General features: G+C 36.7%; 1 protein-coding gene across 2 annotated transcripts in view; it reads left to right on the top strand.

The window, feature by feature from the left end:
• The window catches only part of gtf2ird1 (GTF2I repeat domain containing 1), a 42,360-nt gene extending 24,413 nt beyond the window's left edge, over window positions 1–17,947 (top strand). Inside the window, exons 11-27 of one of the 2 annotated variants that reach the window (XM_062433186.1) lie at window positions 980–1,106; window positions 1,573–1,616; window positions 1,867–1,947; window positions 2,823–2,960; window positions 5,414–5,467; window positions 6,256–6,333; window positions 7,848–8,031; window positions 8,215–8,276; window positions 9,823–9,894; window positions 10,088–10,355; window positions 11,658–11,686; window positions 11,808–11,855; window positions 11,956–12,033; window positions 15,589–15,781; window positions 16,163–16,200; window positions 16,380–16,489; window positions 16,950–17,947. In XM_062433186.1, coding sequence (XP_062289170.1) covers window positions 980–1,106; window positions 1,573–1,616; window positions 1,867–1,947; window positions 2,823–2,960; window positions 5,414–5,467; window positions 6,256–6,333; window positions 7,848–8,031; window positions 8,215–8,276; window positions 9,823–9,894; window positions 10,088–10,355; window positions 11,658–11,686; window positions 11,808–11,855; window positions 11,956–12,033; window positions 15,589–15,781; window positions 16,163–16,200; window positions 16,380–16,489; window positions 16,950–17,018 — 1,673 coding nt within the window. In that variant the 3' untranslated portion in view covers window positions 17,019–17,947. Of the gene's footprint in view, window positions 1–979; window positions 1,107–1,572; window positions 1,617–1,866; window positions 1,948–2,822; window positions 2,961–5,413; window positions 5,468–6,252; window positions 6,334–7,847; window positions 8,032–8,214; window positions 8,277–9,822; window positions 9,895–10,087; window positions 10,356–11,657; window positions 11,687–11,807; window positions 11,856–11,955; window positions 12,034–15,588; window positions 15,782–16,162; window positions 16,201–16,379; window positions 16,490–16,949 lie in introns of both variants that reach the window. The other variant, XM_062433185.1, reaches the window with a different exon arrangement.
• Window positions 17,948–22,103: the final 4,156 nt, after the last annotated feature.

The raw sequence follows: 22,103 nt of genomic DNA, 5'->3' as shown, positions 1-22,103 counted from the left end.
CACGAGATGACGCAGAATACACTGATTAATGCCTGTATTTTTAAGATAAGATAAGAATATCCTTTATTAGTCCCACCATGGGGAAATGTACAACATTACAGCAGCAAAGTGGATACTAAAAAAGCATCAATAAAAAGAATTAAGGACAATAAATAATAATAAATAAGTAAACAATCAATATGAACAACAGGAAATAAAATAAAAAAATAGTAAGAGGAATATTGGTGTCAGAATTATAATAATATACATGAGTGTTATATTGATATTGCATTGATTTTAAAGTGTAAAAATATATTGTGCAGTCAAACTGAAAGAAATATTACACCTGAAATACTGATATTGCCCAGTAGTGTACATAAAAAAGTGCAATACTCATAGTCACATATAACATTTAACAAGAAAAGGCTAGTACTTTTAGTTTTTTCTGCATTTTCTTTTATAAACATGAGATGAATGGATGATAATGTGTCTGCTTGTATATACTCTATTATTTTGTGTTGACATAGAAACATGCTACAGTTTACCAGGCATTCATCTCACAATTTAACATGCATTAAAGCTGATATCACCTAATCTAAACACAGATTGCATGTAAGATTTAATTAGCTCCGTCTCACACAGAGCGATGTGCAATTAACCTGTAAGATTGTTAGTTGTCTCGCAGTTTAATGGAGTGTTAACACTGTTTTAACAAAAACTTAATTTTACACCCTGGGCTGTTGTATTAGACTTCCTTAGTGAGAGCATGAGACAATAATCTTTTCATAAGGTCTCTGGGTAAAATGTAATAACTTTTGTGTGTGCTTAGCGTGAAACCACAGCCGCATGATATTTGTCAGAATCTTTACAATTAATTACAGTCACTGACTAACAGAAAAAGTGCTCTGTCAGGTCGTTATTTATATATTTACACCCCACAGATGTCCTCCGCTAATGGGATGCAGTGTTTGTTTATCTTCTTGTGCCTTGTTTGTTGAAGCTGCTGGCAAGATTGCAAGAGAGGAAGGCAAGCATGACCTGGGCTCCACGCCTGAAGACAGCTTTCCTGACAATCTGATCATCCCGCCCATCACGGCCGAGTTGGTCAGCAATCCTCACAGCAGCAGGTCAGAGCACATCCCACACAGAAATTTAGCATCACCCCAACAGAGTATGTTTATGATGTGGAAATATGAGATAGTTGAATGCAGCCGAGTTGTATCATATTTATAACCAGCATTATTATTCATGGTGTGGGCCAAATTATACAGTTTAAATATACTGCTTTACATTATTTATCAGTTAAATTGCTACAGTGACAGTGGTAGTTTGTCTGTGGTGGAGGACAGTACCATCTCAATGCATTAGATTAGTACGTCTGACAAGGAGCCATTTTTAGAAAATCATCTATAAGAAGTCTGTTGGTGATTATTTCACTTGTTTAGTCAAATTAAGCAAAATATAAGAGGGCAGCTGTTTTGAAACATGCAAGAAAATAGCCGATTCCACTTAAATCCGGTGTATTTTTTTTCTCTGCATCAGTATTGTAATTTGGTTGCTGCCTGTGTGTGTTTCTTTTTCCCGACTTTACAGATCAACAAGTGCATGCGTGAGTCCCCTGGCTGACTGTGAAGCAGGTATGTTGCAAATAAAAGCTTTCCTGCATCATAATAATAAACTCTTTGTTAAAATATGCTTCTGCTTGAATTAGCATAAGATTCGAGCTCAGAGTATTTTAACCCCCCCCCCCCCCCCAAAGTCGTGTTTTGCAGTCCAGTCAGTGCAAACGCATTCTATCACCTACTTAAATCTGTTTAACACAGCCATAAAACACACTGCCACACTCTGATGGGAACTCAGGCAGTATGAACTGTTCAATCCCCCCAGGTCCTTCAGGAGATTGCATTCCTTTGAAAAGGATTAAAACAGAGCCTCCAGATGGGGAGATCATTCAAGTCACAGTGCCAGGTAAGTGTGCACACGCTCGGCAGCCTCAGATAAACACGATATCCAGGAGTGCCATTTTCATAGATTTTTCACTGACATATCGCAGTGTCACAACACTCAAGATTGCAAGACTTAAGTGTGTTTTTTGCCACTTTTAGACCTCCTGTTCATCCATTGCTGCCCCTTCCACAGGTTGCACTGTCTTAACTTTGCTTAATTACATTATTCATTAAACAGAAATGATGCATCGTAATGGAAGTTGCCTGTTAACAAAATGTACGCTCGTGTTTACCAACTAAGGAAGGAAAAAAATGAATTGGTAGTGATTTCCTTTCTGTGCTCAGGAGTGTCTGCTCATTTCCCACGAGAAAATTTGGATTTTTGGAGCACATACTCGTAGCGTCTGTAGTTAGATTCTCCTCTTGCATGTCTTACCCCCTTCCCTTTCTCTCTCTCCACCCGTTTCCTGTCTCTCTTAGCATTCTCTCAGCTGTTGAATGATGGAAGAAAGATTCAGAAAAAAACATTGGCAATTGACGAGAATAGTATACAGTCTCAGATACTTCCCATTGCAAATTCAAAAGAAGCAATTTACTCATTTTGACGGCCGAATCTGGTTTTGGCTCATTACTGCCCCCTGTGGCCGACTGGTTAAAAAACATTTCGTAGCTATTTTGAGATCTGAGTAAACATCTTTTTATTTTTTGAACATGAGCCACTTTGTAATTACATGAATTCATAATTGTTGTTTTTTTATGCTTAATGGAGAAAAGAAAAGTTTTTGTTAAATGACACAGGTAGACTGTGGTTACTTCTGTTAACTGCAGTCCAGATTAAATATCTGACAGTAAAACTTGAAACAGGCTTGTAAAAAAAAATATTGTTTGTGTCTCCAGATGCTGGTACCAGCGGGGAGGAGCCCAGCGAGTCTGTGGCCGAGCCTGTCACTGCAGCATCGTGTCCCGCCACAGCCTCGCCCTCTGCCCCCTCCGCTCCATCGGCTCCACCCCACCACCCGATGGAAAACCACTCAGGTAACCTCAGCCCCATCAGCCCCCCCCCACCTATCATTTCATCTGCCTCCTTCTCACCACAGCTCCTGGAATGCCAGCTCCTCCTCCTCCTCCTCCTCCTGCTCCCACACAACCTCACAGCTGCCCCCGGTGCCACCCAGCACCCTCCACCACTGCCACCTCACACGTTGTCCGTTTTTTCCAAAGGAGCTAGATAAGCTGCCACACGTATGAAAAGCACTTTTCTTAGATACTTTATCCTCCACTCTCCCACTTCCTTAAACACCTTAAAAATCCCCCCACTCCCCCAACTCTGACCCCACTGTAGCTCTTCTCTTCCCCCCGTCCCCCTCGAGTCTCACAAAGACTACCTCTCATCTGTGAAACGCACCATGTATCAGCTGCAGTAATTTGACCGAGTCTCTTATGCCATCGCGGAAACTGAAAAATTAAGACTGATGCATCTTGCACATTTCCAGATTTTGAGTTGCCCTGTCCTCTAGTCCCACTACCCACAACGATTAGAGCTAGTTACTCTATGTAGAGAAACAAATCCCCACTCCCCCAAAATCCCTACCTCCATCTAACACTGACCTGCCCATAGACTGAAACAGCTCCCACCTTTTTTAAACCATAGGTGCCTAGAGTAAGGATACCAAGAACATTTGCGTAGACTACACTCTCTTTGTAAACTTCATTCAAGCCTCATTTATCAAATGAGTCATTAAAAATGGTTTCCGGTCAATTTTATTGTAATTAAAGCTTTGTAGAAGACTCAAAAAAGCGTATTTACCTTATTTAAATAAGAAATATCTAGCATTGACTGGAGTTAATTAAAACAACTCAAAAAGAAAATGCATGGAATACATTTTTTTTTTTTTTTTTACATTTTAACGACGCTACAGAGATTGGAGAGTCTACTCATGTGATCTTGGGCTTAGCGTTCAATGCTTTCAAGGAGGCGTTTTGTTTTATTTTGTTGATTTTGATTGTGCTTTGTTTAAGTTTTCTTTTCTTTCGCAAATGACCTCTAAAGGAAAGAAAATGAAGGTAAGTGCAGCAAAATGTCACATTTAGCATTAGTTGCTGTCACAAGCTCTTTGATACATTTCTTGGCATTCTGACTTGTTTATTTGTAGAATAAGCACACGTAAAGTAGAATACATGAGGGATTGTTTCACACCTAAGTGCAGCTGCAGTGTCGGAAGATGCGGACTGCCCAACTATCCAAATTAAACGTTTTCAGTGTTTTTATGTAGATGATTGTCCCAGTCACAGCTTTCACAAACAACAGAATGAAATGGAGTTTGGTCATTTCCATTTTCCTGTCCAATGGCTCCTCATTCAGACATTTCTCTTGTTTCTTGCATGATTGAACTTAAATGTGATGCCACAAAACAAAGACTATCTTACACATGGATTATTCGCTCACTAAATTTTGCTCTAAGGCGATATATATGTATTGGGATTACCTCAAAAGTAAGCCTCAGTACAATAACAAATGTGTAAGCTAGAGGCTATTACAAGATTAGTAACAGTGCTGCAATGAATAAAAACATAAAGCGGGGACAAAAGTCATAGCACAATATTCATTTCCTACTTAAGCCTAATGTGGCAGTTGATTTAAACATTTTATTTAAACACAACTGGGCTTTAATGTCTGAGATACATCTGTGATTAAAAGGCTTTGGAACAAAGGTTCGCGGCTTAACAGTTTTCATGAGGAATTGTGGTGATTTTCAGGTCCAGATAAACATTTCTAACAATAGTTGTCATTAAGTACGAGCTGTGAAAGTCTCTGATCATCTACGTAGTCATGGAAATATCTTTTAGCATTTTTTTCAAGCCTTTTAATGCAGTATTGCAAGTATTACAATGCAACATATACTAGCTTTGTCACGTGTTTGGCTCCTGCGTTATTTTGCATAGGACTTGGTGATATGGTTGAAGTGAACATCACAATTTTAATAAGAATATATTCTTGATATTATATACAGTATTACAATAAAGAAGGCAACCTCACTTATAAAATTCATATAATGAACTTTACTCCACTGTTATGCATCACATCACAAGAAACTCTTCACAGTTAAACTTAAAACTAGAGCTCATTTTATTTTTTTTAAGGCAATTTGCTTGAAATCATTTATTTAACTTTTGTACAACCAAAGCACAACATGCATTTAACATGCTCCTCTTATTTTGTCCATCTCCTTCACAAACAGAGAGTAAACATAAGCTTTTAAATGAACAGTCAAAGCTTTACAGATGTAATAATTACTGCAAAACTATGTCGGGAAAAGTTTAAAATGTTTTTCTTGAGCACAGTTGACTTTTAAACGATTAACAACTAAGGCTTTACCTTTTTTTACTTCAATAATACTGTATATCACATCTTTGTATTCTTCTGTTGTATAAATGTGTGAAAGCAGCCGTGTGGTTTCCCTCTCTCATGTACTGTTTGCGTCTTGCAGCTGATGCTTTGTCGCCTAACGCTGCCCCTCACAGCATCAGAAGATCCTCTGAAGGTAAAGTTGAAAATATATTATCAGAATCCACTGATACAAATGATTTATGTAATATGTTCTGTTAAAATCAGTCTATTTTGCTTTGTCTGTTACTGTGGAATGTGTTTATTATCATGTTGGAAAAGCAGACTGGAATTTTAAAAAACCTGCTGCAAACATTTGACCCACACGTGTTCAGGTTAATGTAGTTCAAAGGGCTTCACAGTTAATTGACGCACGCAAGAGAAGATAAGAATGATCAAAATGTTATTTAAAAATTCAATAAAGTAAAATAAATAAGACAAAATAAATGAATTAAATAAATAAATACTCTATCTATATAGTTAGCTATATGAAAACAGCCTTTTTTATGTCCCATACAAAGGTTATTTTTACTGCCTCCAAAGTAATTTTGAATACTTGAACATGTGATGATGGATTTTACATTAAGTTTCTGTAAATTTCAGTTTCATTGGGATTTTCTTAAATATTGCAGCACAGTTAATTTGTTGCTTTTCAATCTACCTCAAGGAATATTTTCTACTTTGTGTTTCGACTCCAACCTTTACCATTCGTCTCTCCTACGTCTGTTTGTTGTGAGCCGCCTAATATACTGCGCAGTCACTTTGTCATCACCGGGTCAGCGTAGGGCAGGTTCAAATTTATCAAAACAAAGTTGGCGAGGGGAGAAATAGTGATGTTCACAGGTGGGAAGTCTCTCACTAACCTCGCTCGCTCTCATGTAATAATTCTCGTCAGGTGTTCGTGGTGTAAATATTCTGACGTTTTCATTTGTTTGACCTCAGCAGGGAGTCTGGTGGAGGACATCGGTGAGATGATTCTTCAGCTTCGGAGACAAGTTGAGAGCCTCTTCAGCATTAAGTACGGTAAGCTACCCCTTACCTAGCGGCGGAGCTTAACCCTCATTCATACGAGGGCAGGAATTAATGTCGATCCTATTTATCTTTAGCTCCTCTACATGTACACACCATTTAGCCAACGTACGGCTGGGGAAAAGTTTCAAGCTTTTAAAGTCTATTTGAATATTAATATTATAACATTTAAGTTTTTTAATAATTGAACACATCAGAATTATTCGGCTCACTGTGGGGCAAAAATGTAGGGCATGAAAAGGATGAATCTGTACGTCGCAGGAGTTAAATTAAAGCATTAGTGTTTTTGGCTGCTCTGATTACTGTGTGAAGAAAACAGCTGATCAGTGACATCAGTACTGTAAGCTTACTTGTCTCTAATAATATAAAAATATGATTATATCTTAAAATCCAGGATAATATAAATGAACATGAGGGGTAATGAAAGAGGTGAGGGTAGTTTTGGTGTAATGTTTACTAGTAACCAATAAAAACAGATAATAGTGATATTTTACTTAAAGGATAACTACGATTTATTACAACTTGGGTCTTATGTTTTTCATTTTGGCCATTGTTTTTATCGGTTATAATAACTGCTGAGATCTGGGAGCACTGCAACGTTGCTATTAATCAATAAATCAATCGATCAATCAATCAAACTTTATTTATATAGCACCTTTATGCAGGTTAATGTAGTTCAAAGTGCTTTACAGCTGATTGTCAAGCTGATAATAAGACAGTGTAGATGAGGGCAACATAAAGAAAGAAGAACAAATTATAAAGAAAAAAGAGAAAATTGAGACCAATGCACTCAACAGAAAATGAGAATGAAAAAAGTAAATAAATATATATATATATAGTAGAAAATAAACAAATAAAAAGAGGAGGGAATAAGAGAAAAAGTTTATTAAAAAGACAAAAAACAGTCAAATGTAATAAAAGAGATCAAGTTTAATAAAAGCTTGTCTAAAACCAGGTTTAAAAAAAGAGATTAAAAGAAGTCAAATAGGGCGAAAAACAGTCAAACTGAAAGTGACCACAGCACATTTCAACAAGTTTTCAAAGTGTTTCACATAAAACATGAAATGCATCAAAACAGAATATAAAAGCAACACATGGCAAAATCAAAAGACATTTAAATATGATTAAAAGTGTTACATTGGATATAAAATTAAGCTAAAATAGAATAAGACTGATAAGAACAGGAGAATAAAAAGTTGCAGTGCAGTGTGAGATATTAATAAAGTTGTGATTTAATTAAAAGCAGTTGCAGGTAGTAATTATACCAATAGCCTTTGTTTTCTCTTCTTTTTTATGTTTTCATTTCCTTCGCTCTGAGCAATTAACTTTATTCACTACAATGTTATTACTGACTGTGATGAATAATGGCCAAAACTTGCTTAAAAAAGATCTAAATTGTAATAAATCGGAATTATTCTTTAATGAATTATCAACACAGATTATATTTGGACACATTCTGCACGTTGATCTCTGTTAATCTGTGGCTGTCGTCTCGTTGTTGTCCTCAGGTGATGCTCTGGGCATCCCTGATCCAGGCAAGGTGCCCTACTCCAAGTTTCAGATGTACCCAGAGGATCTGTACGTCACCGGGATGCCAGAGGGAATCTCCCTCCGAAGGCCCAACTGTTTCGGAGCGGCCAAGCTGCGCAAAATCCTGGCGGCTAGCAGTCAGATCCAGTTCGTCATCAAAAGGTGAGAGCACGTAAAGGAAGTGTTAAAAGTATACTGAACATCACTTCGCGTCCTCATTACTTCCTTTATAAATACTTTGTTATCCAGTACTTTCATATTAATATTCAAACAAGGAGTTAAATTAATACACTTTTGCCTTGTATTATTATTATTATTGTAATAATTCTTATGTTTTGTCTCCAGGCCCGAGCTGCTGACCGAGCAAGTAAAACAAGAGATGCCTTCTATCCCCATCTGTGATGCAGGTGTGTCCCAGATGTTTTACATGAGTGTAAATGTTAAAGGGTTAAATTATGGCATACATGTGAAGTTAACTTCGTGAATTACAAAAAGTTAGAAAAGTTAAAAATAACATAATGTAATGTTGAATTAAATTGTTTTGTTTGTTTGTTGTATGAAAAGCTTTACTTATTTTTTTGAATATAATTTCTTATGATTTATCTATGTATATGTGCATTATTTTGTAACACTGTTAAAATACAACAAACAACAACAAAAAATCAAATAGTCAATCGACGGAAAATTAATCAGCAATTATCTTGACAATCACATTATAGTATTTATTTATTTTTTTTCATTTGGTGGTTTGCAGCTTCTCAAATGTGACTTTGAAGGTTTTTTTTTAAGAAAACTTAATTTCTTCGGTTTTGGACAATTTATCAGACAAAACAAGACATTTGGAGAATGTCTAACAACAGGCATTTTCACTATTTTCTCACATTTTATAGACAAAACAATATAATTGAAAAAATGTATCAACAATAATAAAAATTACTAGTTGTAGCCCTAATGTATTTAAATGCAAATAACCGAAGAAAATGTCCACTTCTACATGTATTATATTTTCACTTTAAGCAAGATTAAAGGCTTTTAAAAAACGTTTGTTTTTCACTAACGCTGTGCGATAAATTAGACATTAACCTTACGGCCACTTTGTGCTTGAATATGTAATTATTTACAGTTATTATTAACAATTTTAGTCCCATTATGTCGCCTACATTAAGCATTTGTGGATTTAGATTATGCAAATAGGAAATGTGACCAATTTACCAGCAAGTTTCAAAAGCAGCTATGTTTGAGTGTTGTTCTGCACACACACAAAAACACAATAAAGACTTTGTGTGTTTGTAATGGAAGTCAAACTACCATGATGCTTTGCGGCTCAAGGCTGTGAATCTCAGTGGTTCCTTGCTTGTTGTTGTTTTTCTCATTTTGAAGGTTTGGTACAAGGTTTTTTCTGTAGATAAGAGAAACTCTTGTCGGAGGTTAAAAAAACTGAATTTATTCCCTTTACTGCTTCTGGATTCGTGTTTTCGTGATCAGTAACATCATTTAACATTCTGCACATGAGCATGTTTTTTTATTCTGCTGGACACACAGTATACTGTACATTTCAGAAGGCTCTTAATCCTGTCCCCACTCCACATATTCAAATATATAAAGCTTTGAAGCTAAAGTTGTATCTTTGCATTCAGCAGGCAGGCTGTATGCAGAAAATCCCACCATCTGGAAGCTCCTAATGCAGGTTTAAGAGGCTGTTTGCACTGTCCTCTGCATGCTTGAAATTAGGAGGTCGAATCCAGTTCATGCACTATTTTTAAAGCGGCTCTTTCAAAGGAAAAATAAACTCCTTGCAGGGATTTTCCTGCAGCTACTCTCTACCTTTTTTATTCGTGACAAAGCTCAGCTGCTGCAAGAAGGAGAAACTTGTTTAATGTTTGTTGTTTTCAGTAAATGTTAAAAGACGACAGACGAAAACAAAGATTTAACCTTTAATTTTTTCCCCCAAAGAGCTGGCCACTGAGGACGCAGCACCAGTAACAGAGGACACTGCAGCAATATCCAAGAGACCTGGATTCTCAGGTACGCTCAAGTTTCAATTTTCACTTTTTAGCCTCCTGCTTTGGGTTATTGATCGATGCTGTTTGTTTGAGTATGAATAAGCTTTTATCACCTTTGACTTCTTCAGTGAAAAAGTCTGAATAACTGCAGCAAACTTGGATTCAAAATATAAGATATATGAGAAAAAGACATTTGTTTTCTGATTTGTCTCCAGAATGTTTGGAGTCCAAGCTGTCCAGGATCGACCTGGCCAACACGCTGCGAGAGCAGGTCCAAGACCTGTTCAACAGGAAGTATGGGGAGGCATTGGGCATCAAGTACCCCGTCCAAGTGCCTTACAAGAGGATCAAGAACAACCCGGACTCGGTCATCATCGAGGGTCTTCCACCCGGCATCCCCTTCAGGAAGCCGTGCACCTTTGGATCCCAGAACCTGGAGAGGATCCTGGCAGTCGCTGACAAAATCAACTTCACCATCACCAGGTGACAAACGCGCATCACATGATCATTTAAACAGTTTCCTATTATTCTGTCCTTCTCATACAGGAAAGGTAAATCATGTTTCATTCACACTAATAGCATGACTTCTTTATAATTAAAAAAGGAGTCAGAGTCTTTTTGATTGACAATAACCATTTACAACAGGCTCTTTTCTCCCACACACACACTTTTGACTTGTCATTGGAGGAAAAGATCAGGTGTTACTCATGACATTAACAATGGCTCTTTTCAAGCTGTGTGTCCCAATAAACCATGACAGTGTGACAGTGTGACAGTGTGTGCAATAACAGGACTGTGACATGTGAAAATGTCTCCTGTGAAAGAGGCCCATGGCTATGATGTACTGTATAAACTGAATAAACCATTGCACATGGTATAGCAATAGGCAAAGGTGGTAATTATTATTCATTTAAAATTATATTAAACTGAGAAAAGTGGCAAATATTAATTTTCCAAGTATCTGGAAGTACATTATTTGCTTGATAAATTACTTGAAGAATTAATTAATTAATCAAAATGCAGAAAATGGTAAAGAAATTAAGAATTATTATTAATTCCACAGTGGCTAGTTTATATTAGAAAGCACCCACCTTCCCTTCTTCCTTCTTGTTTAAACTCGATTATTATTATCATTAAAATACTAATGTAATTTCTCAACAACTTTGATATTTGATATAACTTGGACTCAACTAAGGCTCAAATAAAACACTTTAGCTGTGATATTGTGGCCTCATTGAGTTTCACTGTGCAGAATTTGACACCAGAAGGATGTTTTCACATTAATCTACTGAAGAGGGAAAGTTTGTCTGTGCTCACCTTTTAAATCTGAGTTAAAAACGTGTGCGTACGAGTATGATTTGATCAGATTTGAAGTTTGTAGCCAATCCTGGTTCCACTATTAAACTTACACAACACACACACACACACACACACTGAGAATGGATGTCACAGTTAAGTAGGAGACATCTTTCCATCCAGTAGCTTAACTTTTTGAAATATTATAACAATATAACAGTATTCATATTCATAGAGTCTGGATTTTTAATGAGGGAGACGGAGGAAATGTCATTTTGATTGAACTTTTTTATGGAAAATTCAAATCAGACATAAATTATTGTTCAAAAAATGTGTCTGGAGGGGATCACATAATTAAAAAAAAAAAACATACAAGGACAGCTCTCAAGTTCCAATCATATATGCTTAGATATAATATATAATACTATGCTATATAATAATCATGTTTTTCTTTACCATGACTTTAAAATGACGTTTTTTTCTCTGCAGACCTTTTCAAGGACTCATTCCAAAACCAGGTACGAGCAGGATTTGATTTCTCATTATGAAGTTTGATTAATGAACCATAATCTCACACAGACAACTAATATAAATGTCATATCATTAAAGCAATATATCATTCATCATTTTTATTACCAGCACCTCGACGGGTCACTTTACTAAAGAAGGCCTACGCCTCGATAAGCGGTGAGTTGAAAAAGCTTTTATAGCATCCTGGATTTTTCCTGCTGTTGCTTCACTTTTTATCTCGAATCCTGTCATTAACTGATTCTCTTCAACCTGACAGACGATGACGATATAAACCGCATGGGGGAGAAAGTCGTCCTTCGAGAGCAAGTCAAGGAGTTGTTTAACAAGAAATATGGTAAATAGATTTGGGTTCTTGTTGTGAGGCATCAACTGGAGGTTTTGTTACACTGAATTTGAGCAGTTCCCATTCAGATTTTAAAGTCTCACTCCACTCAAATTAACAATTGTTACTATAATCAGACTTTTTGAGCTTCACTGTGTAGAGTTTGACAATAAGGAACCGTTTTTATATTTACAAAATCTTGAGTTTAAGGCGCGCACCTGTGAGCATTATTAGCCAACAGTGGTCTAAATAATCAACGTATGTGCACGTACATTAAGAAGCGACATTTCAGTGAAGTAGGAGACATCTTGTGCCCAAAATTTCATCTTTTGAAATGAAAAATAAGATAATCCTTTATTAGTCTCATGATGGGGAAATTTACAGCATTACAGCAGCAAAGTGGAGAGCAAAAAATAGAAAGAGCATCAATAAAAAAACATGAGATAGATCGATAGATCGATAGATAGGAATAATAAATAATAAGTAAAACAAGCAATATGAACAATAGGAAATAAAGAATAAACATAATAACAGAATTTTGAGAGGAATATTTGTGTAATGATAATAAACCTGAGTGTGATATTGACATTAAACAGATTTTATACATTTCATAGCCTCTGGATTTGTAATTAGGGAGACTTTTAAAGGATTTTAGTAAGATAATTGACCCCCTTTTTTGTGGAAAAAACATATTATTTACAAAAAAGGATACTCTATACATCTTTAACCCTTACATACGGCTTCATATTCTGACTGGCTTAAGTATTCCTTTGTAATTATTAGTGCTTTTTAACCACAAATGTATTTTGTGTTGATGTTTTCTTTTTTTTTACACTATCACAGTGAAAATAGATTCACAATTACACTGTATTATGATCTGTTATCTAAAATGAGAACATAGCAGCCACAATTACTTCTGTTAATTTACTGAAAGTGAAGAAGGCAACGACATTTGAACAGTAGGCTTCATGATTTAAACCTTTCAAATTTATTTTAACAATATTTTTATATTTTAGGCCGCTATAGGAAACGTCATAAAATCTCAGGCCTAAATAATGTAATTCATGTGTGTTTTTTAAATTGCTGTGTGTCAAAATGGGTCAAATTTGACCCGAACAGTATTTAAACAGCAGGGACAACGGGCGTCATGCAAGAAGCACTCATACAAAGACTTGTTTTTAAGTGGAATATCTCTATTAGGTATAAACCTCTTTAAAATGTTTATTATGTCTATTACTATTTATGATGTTGCTTAGAAAACTATCATACTGCCAACAGCTGCTTCACTATAAAAGTTGCTGTCCAGAGAAACATCCTCCGTGACATTTTAACATCACCCACACCTACCGCACCCGGGCCATCTTCATAACTGTCATGTCGACTCGGCCGTCTCACATTGTAGTCGTGGACAGCTTCGTTACAACAAGGAGTGTTTTTTTTGGCGTGTAACTTCACATCAAACCCTTCCTCTATTATTTCTGTGACAGTACAGCTCTGCGATAACACTGTTGACAGCTTGGGAGTTTCTGATTTTCTCACTTCCACCTTCTGACATTGATAAATTTGCTCTGTTTTTTCGTGTGCTGCTCCTCCAGGGTGTGAATTTCCTCTTTTTTTTAAGTCTTGGGTAACTTTTTTTTTAAAATTAATGAATCTTCCCCCATTAGAAGGAGAATAGTAATGTGCTAATCAGGCTGGAAATAAGCACACGTGACCAAAATCTGACTGGCATCGAATTGTTAATTAATTGAAATGTTTGGTTTGCAGGCGTCACACTTTTCCTCATTTAATCTCGTCTATAAAATGGTGCAGGAGAAAAAAGAAGTTTGCCTAATAATAAAGCAATTTTTGGGGCATGTTTTTGATGCAAAAGATCAAAGAGTGCAGCTACTCATGAATAGGTGGCATTCATCAACTCATGACATGTTTGTGCTGCTCACTCTCGCCTCAGTTAACACTTACATATTTGTTCATATTCTGACCGCTTCTCAGTATCCCCTCATAATTAGTCTATTATAGCAAACCTTTGAACCACAAATCTGCATTTCATTTAATAAATACCTCATCAGTCATTAATAAACGGGTGATTAATCCTTCACAAAGCTTTCAGAGAGCAGTGGGAGTGTATCCTTTAGCTTTCTCATGGAGAGGGAAAAAAAAATTCACATAATAGCCATCATAATTGCAATTAATTTCATTGAATGTGAAGAATGAAGCAACAATTTTGAATGGTGTTTTTTTTTTTTTAACACAGATCAAATTTAACCCAAAACACAAATGTCCTGAAATGCTTAACACATTTTAAGAAAAGCCAGAACGTTTCAGTGTTATGACCCCGAGAATGGATGGGGAGTAACAATTGGGAGAAAAACAAGAGGACAACTTAAGTATGAAACTAAGGATTTATTCACAATTTCGATAAATATCATCTTTAACTCAGTTGCAGTTAACAGAAAACGGACTCCACTGAATAAGAAGGCCTATCTGGAAAAGTAACCAAAAAACAAGAGCACTTTCTCAAAATGAGCATAAAGACACGACGATACGGGCACCAATCCAAGTACCTTTAAAGTGACACTGACACCAACTGAGTAGTTCATTCAATACACATTACACATTTTGTGCACTTGCTTTTATCCAGACGTGTAGTGTAGACACACTTTAGAGCGTTTAGGTGGCATCTTGGCTGCTGAACTGCTAAGTGCGCTAACTCAAATTCACCACGACTTCACCACCACAGACGGGTTGTAGCTGCTGTGGCAGTGGGCCAATCACATGTCGCATTAAATCGAAGAACGCTTGCATTCATTGGCTGTGAGCAAGTCCATACAAATAGCCATATTTTCTAGATCTGGGTGCAAAAAGGATCGATTGCAGGTATTGTTTGACGGAAGATGTTTCAATACCATTTGGTATCGGTTTTTTTCAGGGCATTACCTGGCAGGGCAGAGAAAGGGGTGGGAAAAAGGGACAGAAACAAAAACAAAAACACAGGCACGTAACTATCAGGCTAAAAGAAAGGTGTTTTAAAGTGTTTTTATTGCTCTCAAATGTAAAGAATTGGTATAATTTGACTTGAACAGTATTTTTACTGTGTGTAAACATTAGAGAGATTCAGGATAAGAGCACAAAACATGTTTTTTAGGAGGTTCTTTGTGTTGCTGCAGGTCTAGAGGGGTTCAAATATATTTAACACCAGAGCTGAACATCAGAGTTGAATATTATTGTGTTTGCATCGAGCAGTAGTATCATTATCCTTCTGTTTACTGTATCTGACACACAGCAGCACACACTATCATGACAATAATTAGTTTTAGTTTTACACATTCAGCTCTTTTTTTTTTTTTTCGGGCATTCAAGCACAAACATTTACTTCACACAGTTTAAACTCATCATTTCATAGCTGAAGTAATGTGTTCACCTCTTATTTATTTGAACATTTGTATGTATTTTAACATTTTTGGGGGGTTTTCTGTTTGTCCTCCTGTCAGCAGCTCCTTGCAGGTGATCAAAAAGCAACATTTTCTTGTGCTGTTGACCACATTGTCGTGTGTTTTATGCGTCCAGGTGAGGCTCTGGGCCTGGACCGCTCCGTCGTGGTCCCCTACAAGCTAATCCGTGGCAGTCCAGAGTCTGTAGAAGTCAGTGGCCTTCCAGACGACATCCCCTTCCGAAACCCCAACACCTACGACATTGTGTGCCTGGAGAAAGTCCTTCAAGCAGCAGATAAAATAACATTCAACATCAAGAGCCAGCTACAGTGAGTGTGGAAACACCTGAATATTCAGCAGCCCGCCCGTCACTGCTCAGTGTATTTCAGCGGGAGTTTAGGGTTTTGCCTCTTGGTTTTTAAGCTCATTATGATTTATTTATGCTCGGGATTAAAATCCGTCCTCTGAGATGTCAAAGAATAAATCTTCCTCAGCAGCAAACGTAAATAATACAGAATACTTGAACAATATTTTGACATTGAAGCAGTTAAGCTATTATGGAAGAATGGAGGCAATGAATTAAATCATGTAAAATTTTGGCAATTTTTTTTTTAAAGGTATGAAAATAGGTTTATTTTGATTGTGTCTCACCTGAAATGAGCTTCCTCTCAATCTCTCTGTCTCTCTCTTTCTCTCTCTGTCTCTCTCAGGCCTTTTGCAGAAATCTGTAGCCAGGCTTGTAACACAGGTAGGTTATTTATCACAAGTGGAGCTGTGCACTTAAAAGCCCCCCCGCTGTACACACCTGAAAGTAAAACCATCTACTTCTCTCTCTCTCTCTCTCTCTCTCTCTCTCTCTCTCTCTCTCTCTCTCTCTCTCTCTCTCTCTCTCTCTCTCTCTCTCTCTCTCTTCTCTCTCTCTCTCAGTAGGAACAGACGCCTCCACCAATCGACGGAAGCGCAAGAGAGTTCAGGAGAGCAACCGGGTACCTGCGTCCTCTGACCTGGGGATATCAACCAATCAGATTCCAGTAATGGTACGTTTAACGGGGAAAAAACAGTATGGGGTTTAGACTAACTATATATATATTTAGGAGTGTGATTGTGTACTTCAATTTCTGTATATTTGGGCTCACATTGGAAAAGAAGAAGAAATATGTATAGGGTGTTTTTTACAGCTCTCGAATGCAAAAATGGGTCAAATTTGACCATGAACAGTATGTAAGGATTAAGCGTTCTGTCTGTCTTAGAATAATTATTAGATGACATTAGGTAAAGTGTAAATAACAAATATTTATAATTTTAGTAAAGAGTTAACACTTTTAGCATTATTTGTTAATTAAATTCTATCCAGTTTAGGAAATAATAGTTTAATACAACAGTTTAAATATGAGGTTTCTCAACTTAAACCTCATATTAAAACTGTTAATACAAATGAAAGATTCTGATTGACCTTCCTCTCTCATTGCCTTTGTCTCTCTCTCTCTGTGTTTGCAGCAGTGGCCCATGTACATGGTGGACTACAGCGGCGTGAATGTGCAGGTTCCCGGGAAAGTCAATTACTGACGGACAAACCTCGACCTCAGCAAAGGGATAATTAAAAAAAAAGAAAAAAAGGAGGAGTGTGTCAAAGTGATACTCCTGACTCTTCCCACTTGCGACACTAACACTTTGTCAGATTACTGAGACTCAACAGTCTCTCCAGAGAGTTTTAAGAGTTTGATGACCCGAGTGTTGAAGAACAGCAAGAATGTATGTGGATGAAATGTCGTAGGGCAAAAAGCTTGACTTACTTTTCTGTCTCCTACAGCATCATGGCAGTAATATATTTGGAGTTTTTTTTTCATTTTTGTTGTTTGTTTTTGTTGTTTTTTTACAAAAGCTGAAGACATTTCTTAAAGTCATGTTATTTTGCCCTTACATTTTACAAAGTGTCCATCCACTGAGGTCAAAGTTGCGGGATCCTGCGTGTGGTTGCAATGTATTACTGACAAAAAAAGAGAAAAAAAACAACAAAAAAACAAACTATGTCTTTGATAGCGATCTGGTTCCATAATATTCAGATATTTGTACTTTTTATTTATTATATTTATTAAAATATAACATTATGTGCAGGGATGTAAAATACAATATTCTGTTATACAGCTCCTTGAGGAACTATCACAACACTAACACTTCACCAACACTAATGCTTCTAGTCACTACAGGAATCCAATTAAACAGCAGCTATGAAGTGTCTTAATTGGTTGTTGGGGCGACCGCAGGCCATCAGAAATTACAGTTAACCTGCAGTAAAAAACAAGACCTTCAATAAACAGCCTTTTTTATGTTAGCATTACATTAACAATATGTAAAATATCTCATTTAAAAGTCAGCCTGAATGTATCATGTAAAGGAAAGAATGGTATGTTATTCTGCAATGACTGTCTCTGGACTAACGATATTTAATATGCTGTACCTTAACGCCAATTAGGCCTTTGAAATAAAATGTGTTGCCTTGCACTTTCATTTTGTTGGGAGCTTGTTTCTGATGTACCGTCGAGATGTCTGAGCTGCAAGGGGGATGGGGCATAGGGAGTGGGGGGTCCACTTCAGACAGACTTCAAACTTGCCTCGCTGAACAACTTGGAAATTTCATTTAAGTGTTCACAAGGGGATTTTTTTTTTTTTTGGTTTTGGATAAATATGAGACTGAATAGCTGATGTGAAAACTGAACTTTCAGGTCTGTTGCAGAAGTAGGAAAACCTCCAATTAAAATCCAGTTTCAAATTCCTTTTTGGCATAATGTAAATGACAAAAAATGGTAAATGGACTGTGTGCTTGTCTAGTCTTTTTTGACCACTCAAAGCGCTTTTACACTACATGTTACATTCACCCATTAATACACTGATACACTGATACCAAGCAGGGTGCTCATCAGATGGAAACGAACCATTCACACACCCATTGGGAGCAATTTGGGGTTTGTTTGTTGTCTTGACCAAGGCCACATCGTCATATATAACTGGAGGAGCCGGGAATCGAACCGCCAATCTTTTGGACGGCCGCTCTACCTTCTGAGCCACAGCTGCCCTCTCTCAAATCTCTCCTTTTAGTTCAAGGGCCACATACAGCCCAGTTTGATCTCAAGTGCGCCAGACAAGTAAACCCATTGCATAATAACCTATATATATAATATATAATAGCCTATATATTATAACTCTACTATAACTATAAACTACTATAGGTCATTTACTATACCATCTATTTACAAAACAGATAAACAGCCGACGACAGCGTATTAAGGCCATATATGTAAATAAAAAAACCTGACCTGGAGGGGGGGGGGGGGGGTAATATTTCTTGCAAATTTGCAACTTTATAATGTTAATAATATAATTTATAATTTAATATAATTAATATAATTTAGACGTTAATCTCAGAAATTCTGAGTTTTTTTCTTTAAATATTATATGCTCAATGTTTAATATAGGAATGTTTTAAATATCACCACAATTATGTATTCAATGTATTCTGGTTCAGGATGGGAATAAAAACCCTCTGAAGCAGTATTTGACATCAAGTGTGCTCCTCACAATTTAACTTGAAATCTGGCATCCTACTTTACAAAGTTATCCAGTGGACTGGATTGGAGCTCTTGGTAGGGCCCGTGTGCCATATGTTTGACACTACTTGTCTAAACCCTTGTTGACACTTTCACACATTATTTATTCATACTGGAAACATTGCTGACACTTTAATTTCAGTCCACTTAATGTAGTATTTATAAGCAGTATTAATAAATGGTTCATAATCAGTGGTGTGCAGTCAGGGGCAGCAAGTCTAGCACTTCTAGCCCTGTCAAAAATGTATTTTTTCCATAAATAAAAGGTCATTCTGAAATGTATCATGTATCATATGGAGTCAATTACTTGTTCAGTATGCAACTTTATCCAGAAAACGAATGGTTATATTTTGTGGAGTTCAAATCTCCTATGTCCTATACACGCATCACAGCTCCTTTCCTCTGCTGGGGCCAGCAGTAGATGGAGTTTTATAACAAAGTTCGGGAAAAGAGACCACGCCTCATACCCTCTCAATTTCCTCTCTCTTGAGTGACCGTATCATCAGCCAATCAAATTTTATGTGTTATTGACAGAACGCCCTAAGTCAAGCAGCGTTTCTAGTGCTGGCCTGGGCGTCGTCATTCAATTGAGCTTGGCTGATTGGCCCATGGGCAGGTGTGTGATGACGCACTGTCTGTTATTCTGGAAAGGTGATGGCGGTTGATATGATTGCGGACCTGCTTCCGGTGCCTTTTTCCTCATGAAGGATCGCAGGATGGATTTAATCTACAAATCATCGGTGAGTGCTAGTTTTTTTTTTTTTTTTTTTTTTTTTTTTAACTTTCTCTGGACCAGATTGGTGCTGCTGTTGGGCTAATATCTCTCTCTCTCTCTCTTTGTGAAATACATTTAGAACCGTTTTTGGAGCATGTTTGTGTCTGTTATAGAAATTGATTTTATTTTTGAAGTGATTTAGAAGTTTCCTCTAAGGGTGCAGAGCAGTCGGGCAGTATGTGTTGTTTTTGATGTTGTGTCACATGGTATGTGCATTGTAAAGTGGGCAGTGACCTAAGGGAAGATGATCTGATGGCGATGTTGCAAAGTGGTGTCTTGATGCGGATGTTGATCAGCTGTCATGTTGGTGTGGATTAAGTACTGTTGCATAATAGGGGCCTTACATTGGATTCGCAATGTTTATGTATTGTAGGACATAGGCCTATATGTGTGCGGCTGCTCTGTTGGCTGTATCGGCATACAATACTTTCTTTTGGGGCGGGGGCGGGGCGCACGCTACTGTTCATAATGCACTGCAGTGTATTTTTATGCAGATATTTTTAGGAAGACATTTTTGAAGTGTTTATTATTACATATGTGTTTTACTATATTGTCATTTATTATGTTTATACAACAGCCTTAGTTAATGATAAACACTTATATCTGTCAACAGCTACATTATAATGTGTCATAGTCAATAAACATTTACTAACTCTTTAAATATACTGTTTATAAATGTTGTCACGTTACTGATGAAGCGTGTATTTTATCGTAATTGCAACATCTGGGCATCTGGCTTCAGGCAAATCCTTTCTTACTCATCACCTGACTCAATCCGCCTCCTCATTACCAAGTCAAATAACTGAAGAGGTTCTCCAATCGTAGACGTATTAAAGGAGAACATCTCCACCAGGCGTTCAAACCCTGGTCACTCATTCCTCGAGTAGAAGTGTAAATCACCCAATGAGTCCAAACCAGCTGCTTTTTTGTCTTCCTAACACACTGATCATGTCTTGGTCCTTTTTTTCCCTAACTGTCTAAAACCTAAAGTAATGGCCACCATATTTTTTGACACATTAAACTTAATGTCATGGTTTTTGGGTTCGGTTTGCACCTGTAGGTTACCCTGGATTACATCATCACGACCAAACACTATGACATAAACTGAAGGGCTTTCTATCTGCTAAAGTGAGCGCACTCAAATTTTGGCTTTTCTAGTTTGATCTATTGTGTGATTGCAGATTTTCCTTACATGCAACTGGTTGTTCATTATCACCAATTAATTAGTGTATGAAATAGTTAAAAGAAATCACATTCATGACTTCTTAAAAGGCCACAGGGATGTTTTAAATTACCTTTTTTGTCAGACAGGCCAGCTTAACGATAACGAAATCTGTCTTAAAACAACAGTCAGGTGTCCAAATAAAGATCAGCATGTTTTCCTCCTTTTCATACTGATCCTCTTCAAATGCATTTACAATGTAAGTGACGGAGAATAAAATCCAGTCAATGTTTAGAGTAAAATGTGTTAAAACATTAATCTGGAACTAAGTCGAAGCTTTAGCGGTCTGAGATACTCAAATAAATTGGATATTTGCCACATTTACTGTCGTTTTAGTAAAAAAAAACGTGTTTCCTTGGACAGTGTTTTCCTGTTGGAAGTATGTTTAGTTTATTTTATTAGGTTCCCCATTAGCAATTGCGTTGGATAACAGTTACTCTTCCTGTGTTCGCAGCAGACTGTTTTAGGACAGACATGAAAAATTGTGAACCTGTAATATTTAATTCACTGTCAAACGTGAAGGAAAACATGAAAATCATCACATTTTAGAAGCTGGAACCAGAAAACTAGATTACCAAAAGCATCACAGAAAGCGTAACAATAAATAATCGTAGAAATTTAAAGGAATTATTTTTTAAAAAGATGCATAATTTAACCACAAAATAAATAACTTAATGTCAAAATCAATTTGAAAATGCAGTTTAAAAAAAATAGAATTCACAAACTGAATTAAGAATACAGCTTATAATCAGGAATTTAAAAAGGAAAATCGTCATTCTATTTTCATTTCTTGCTGCTTTTTCTTTGACCTATTTGCTAATTGATTTGCTGAGTCATTTAGCCTCTCCATTTCTACTTTTTGCAACTCTTTTGGGCCTTAAATTGACTGTTTGTAGTGATATTAAGGTTTGATTCCAACATAGCCGGTCCGTATTTGTTGGAATACAATCTTAGTGTTAATTAACCTTTAAAAAAACTGATTAAAAGCTGTATTCTTAATTCAGTTTGCAAAAGTTATTGATTTCTGTTTTTAAAACTGCATTTTCAAA

This window comes from Scomber scombrus, chromosome 14 (genome assembly GCF_963691925.1).
Source record: "Scomber scombrus chromosome 14, fScoSco1.1, whole genome shotgun sequence".
NCBI classification, from domain to species: domain Eukaryota; kingdom Metazoa; phylum Chordata; class Actinopteri; order Scombriformes; family Scombridae; genus Scomber; species Scomber scombrus.
This window is presented reverse-complemented; position numbering and strand designations above follow the sequence as displayed.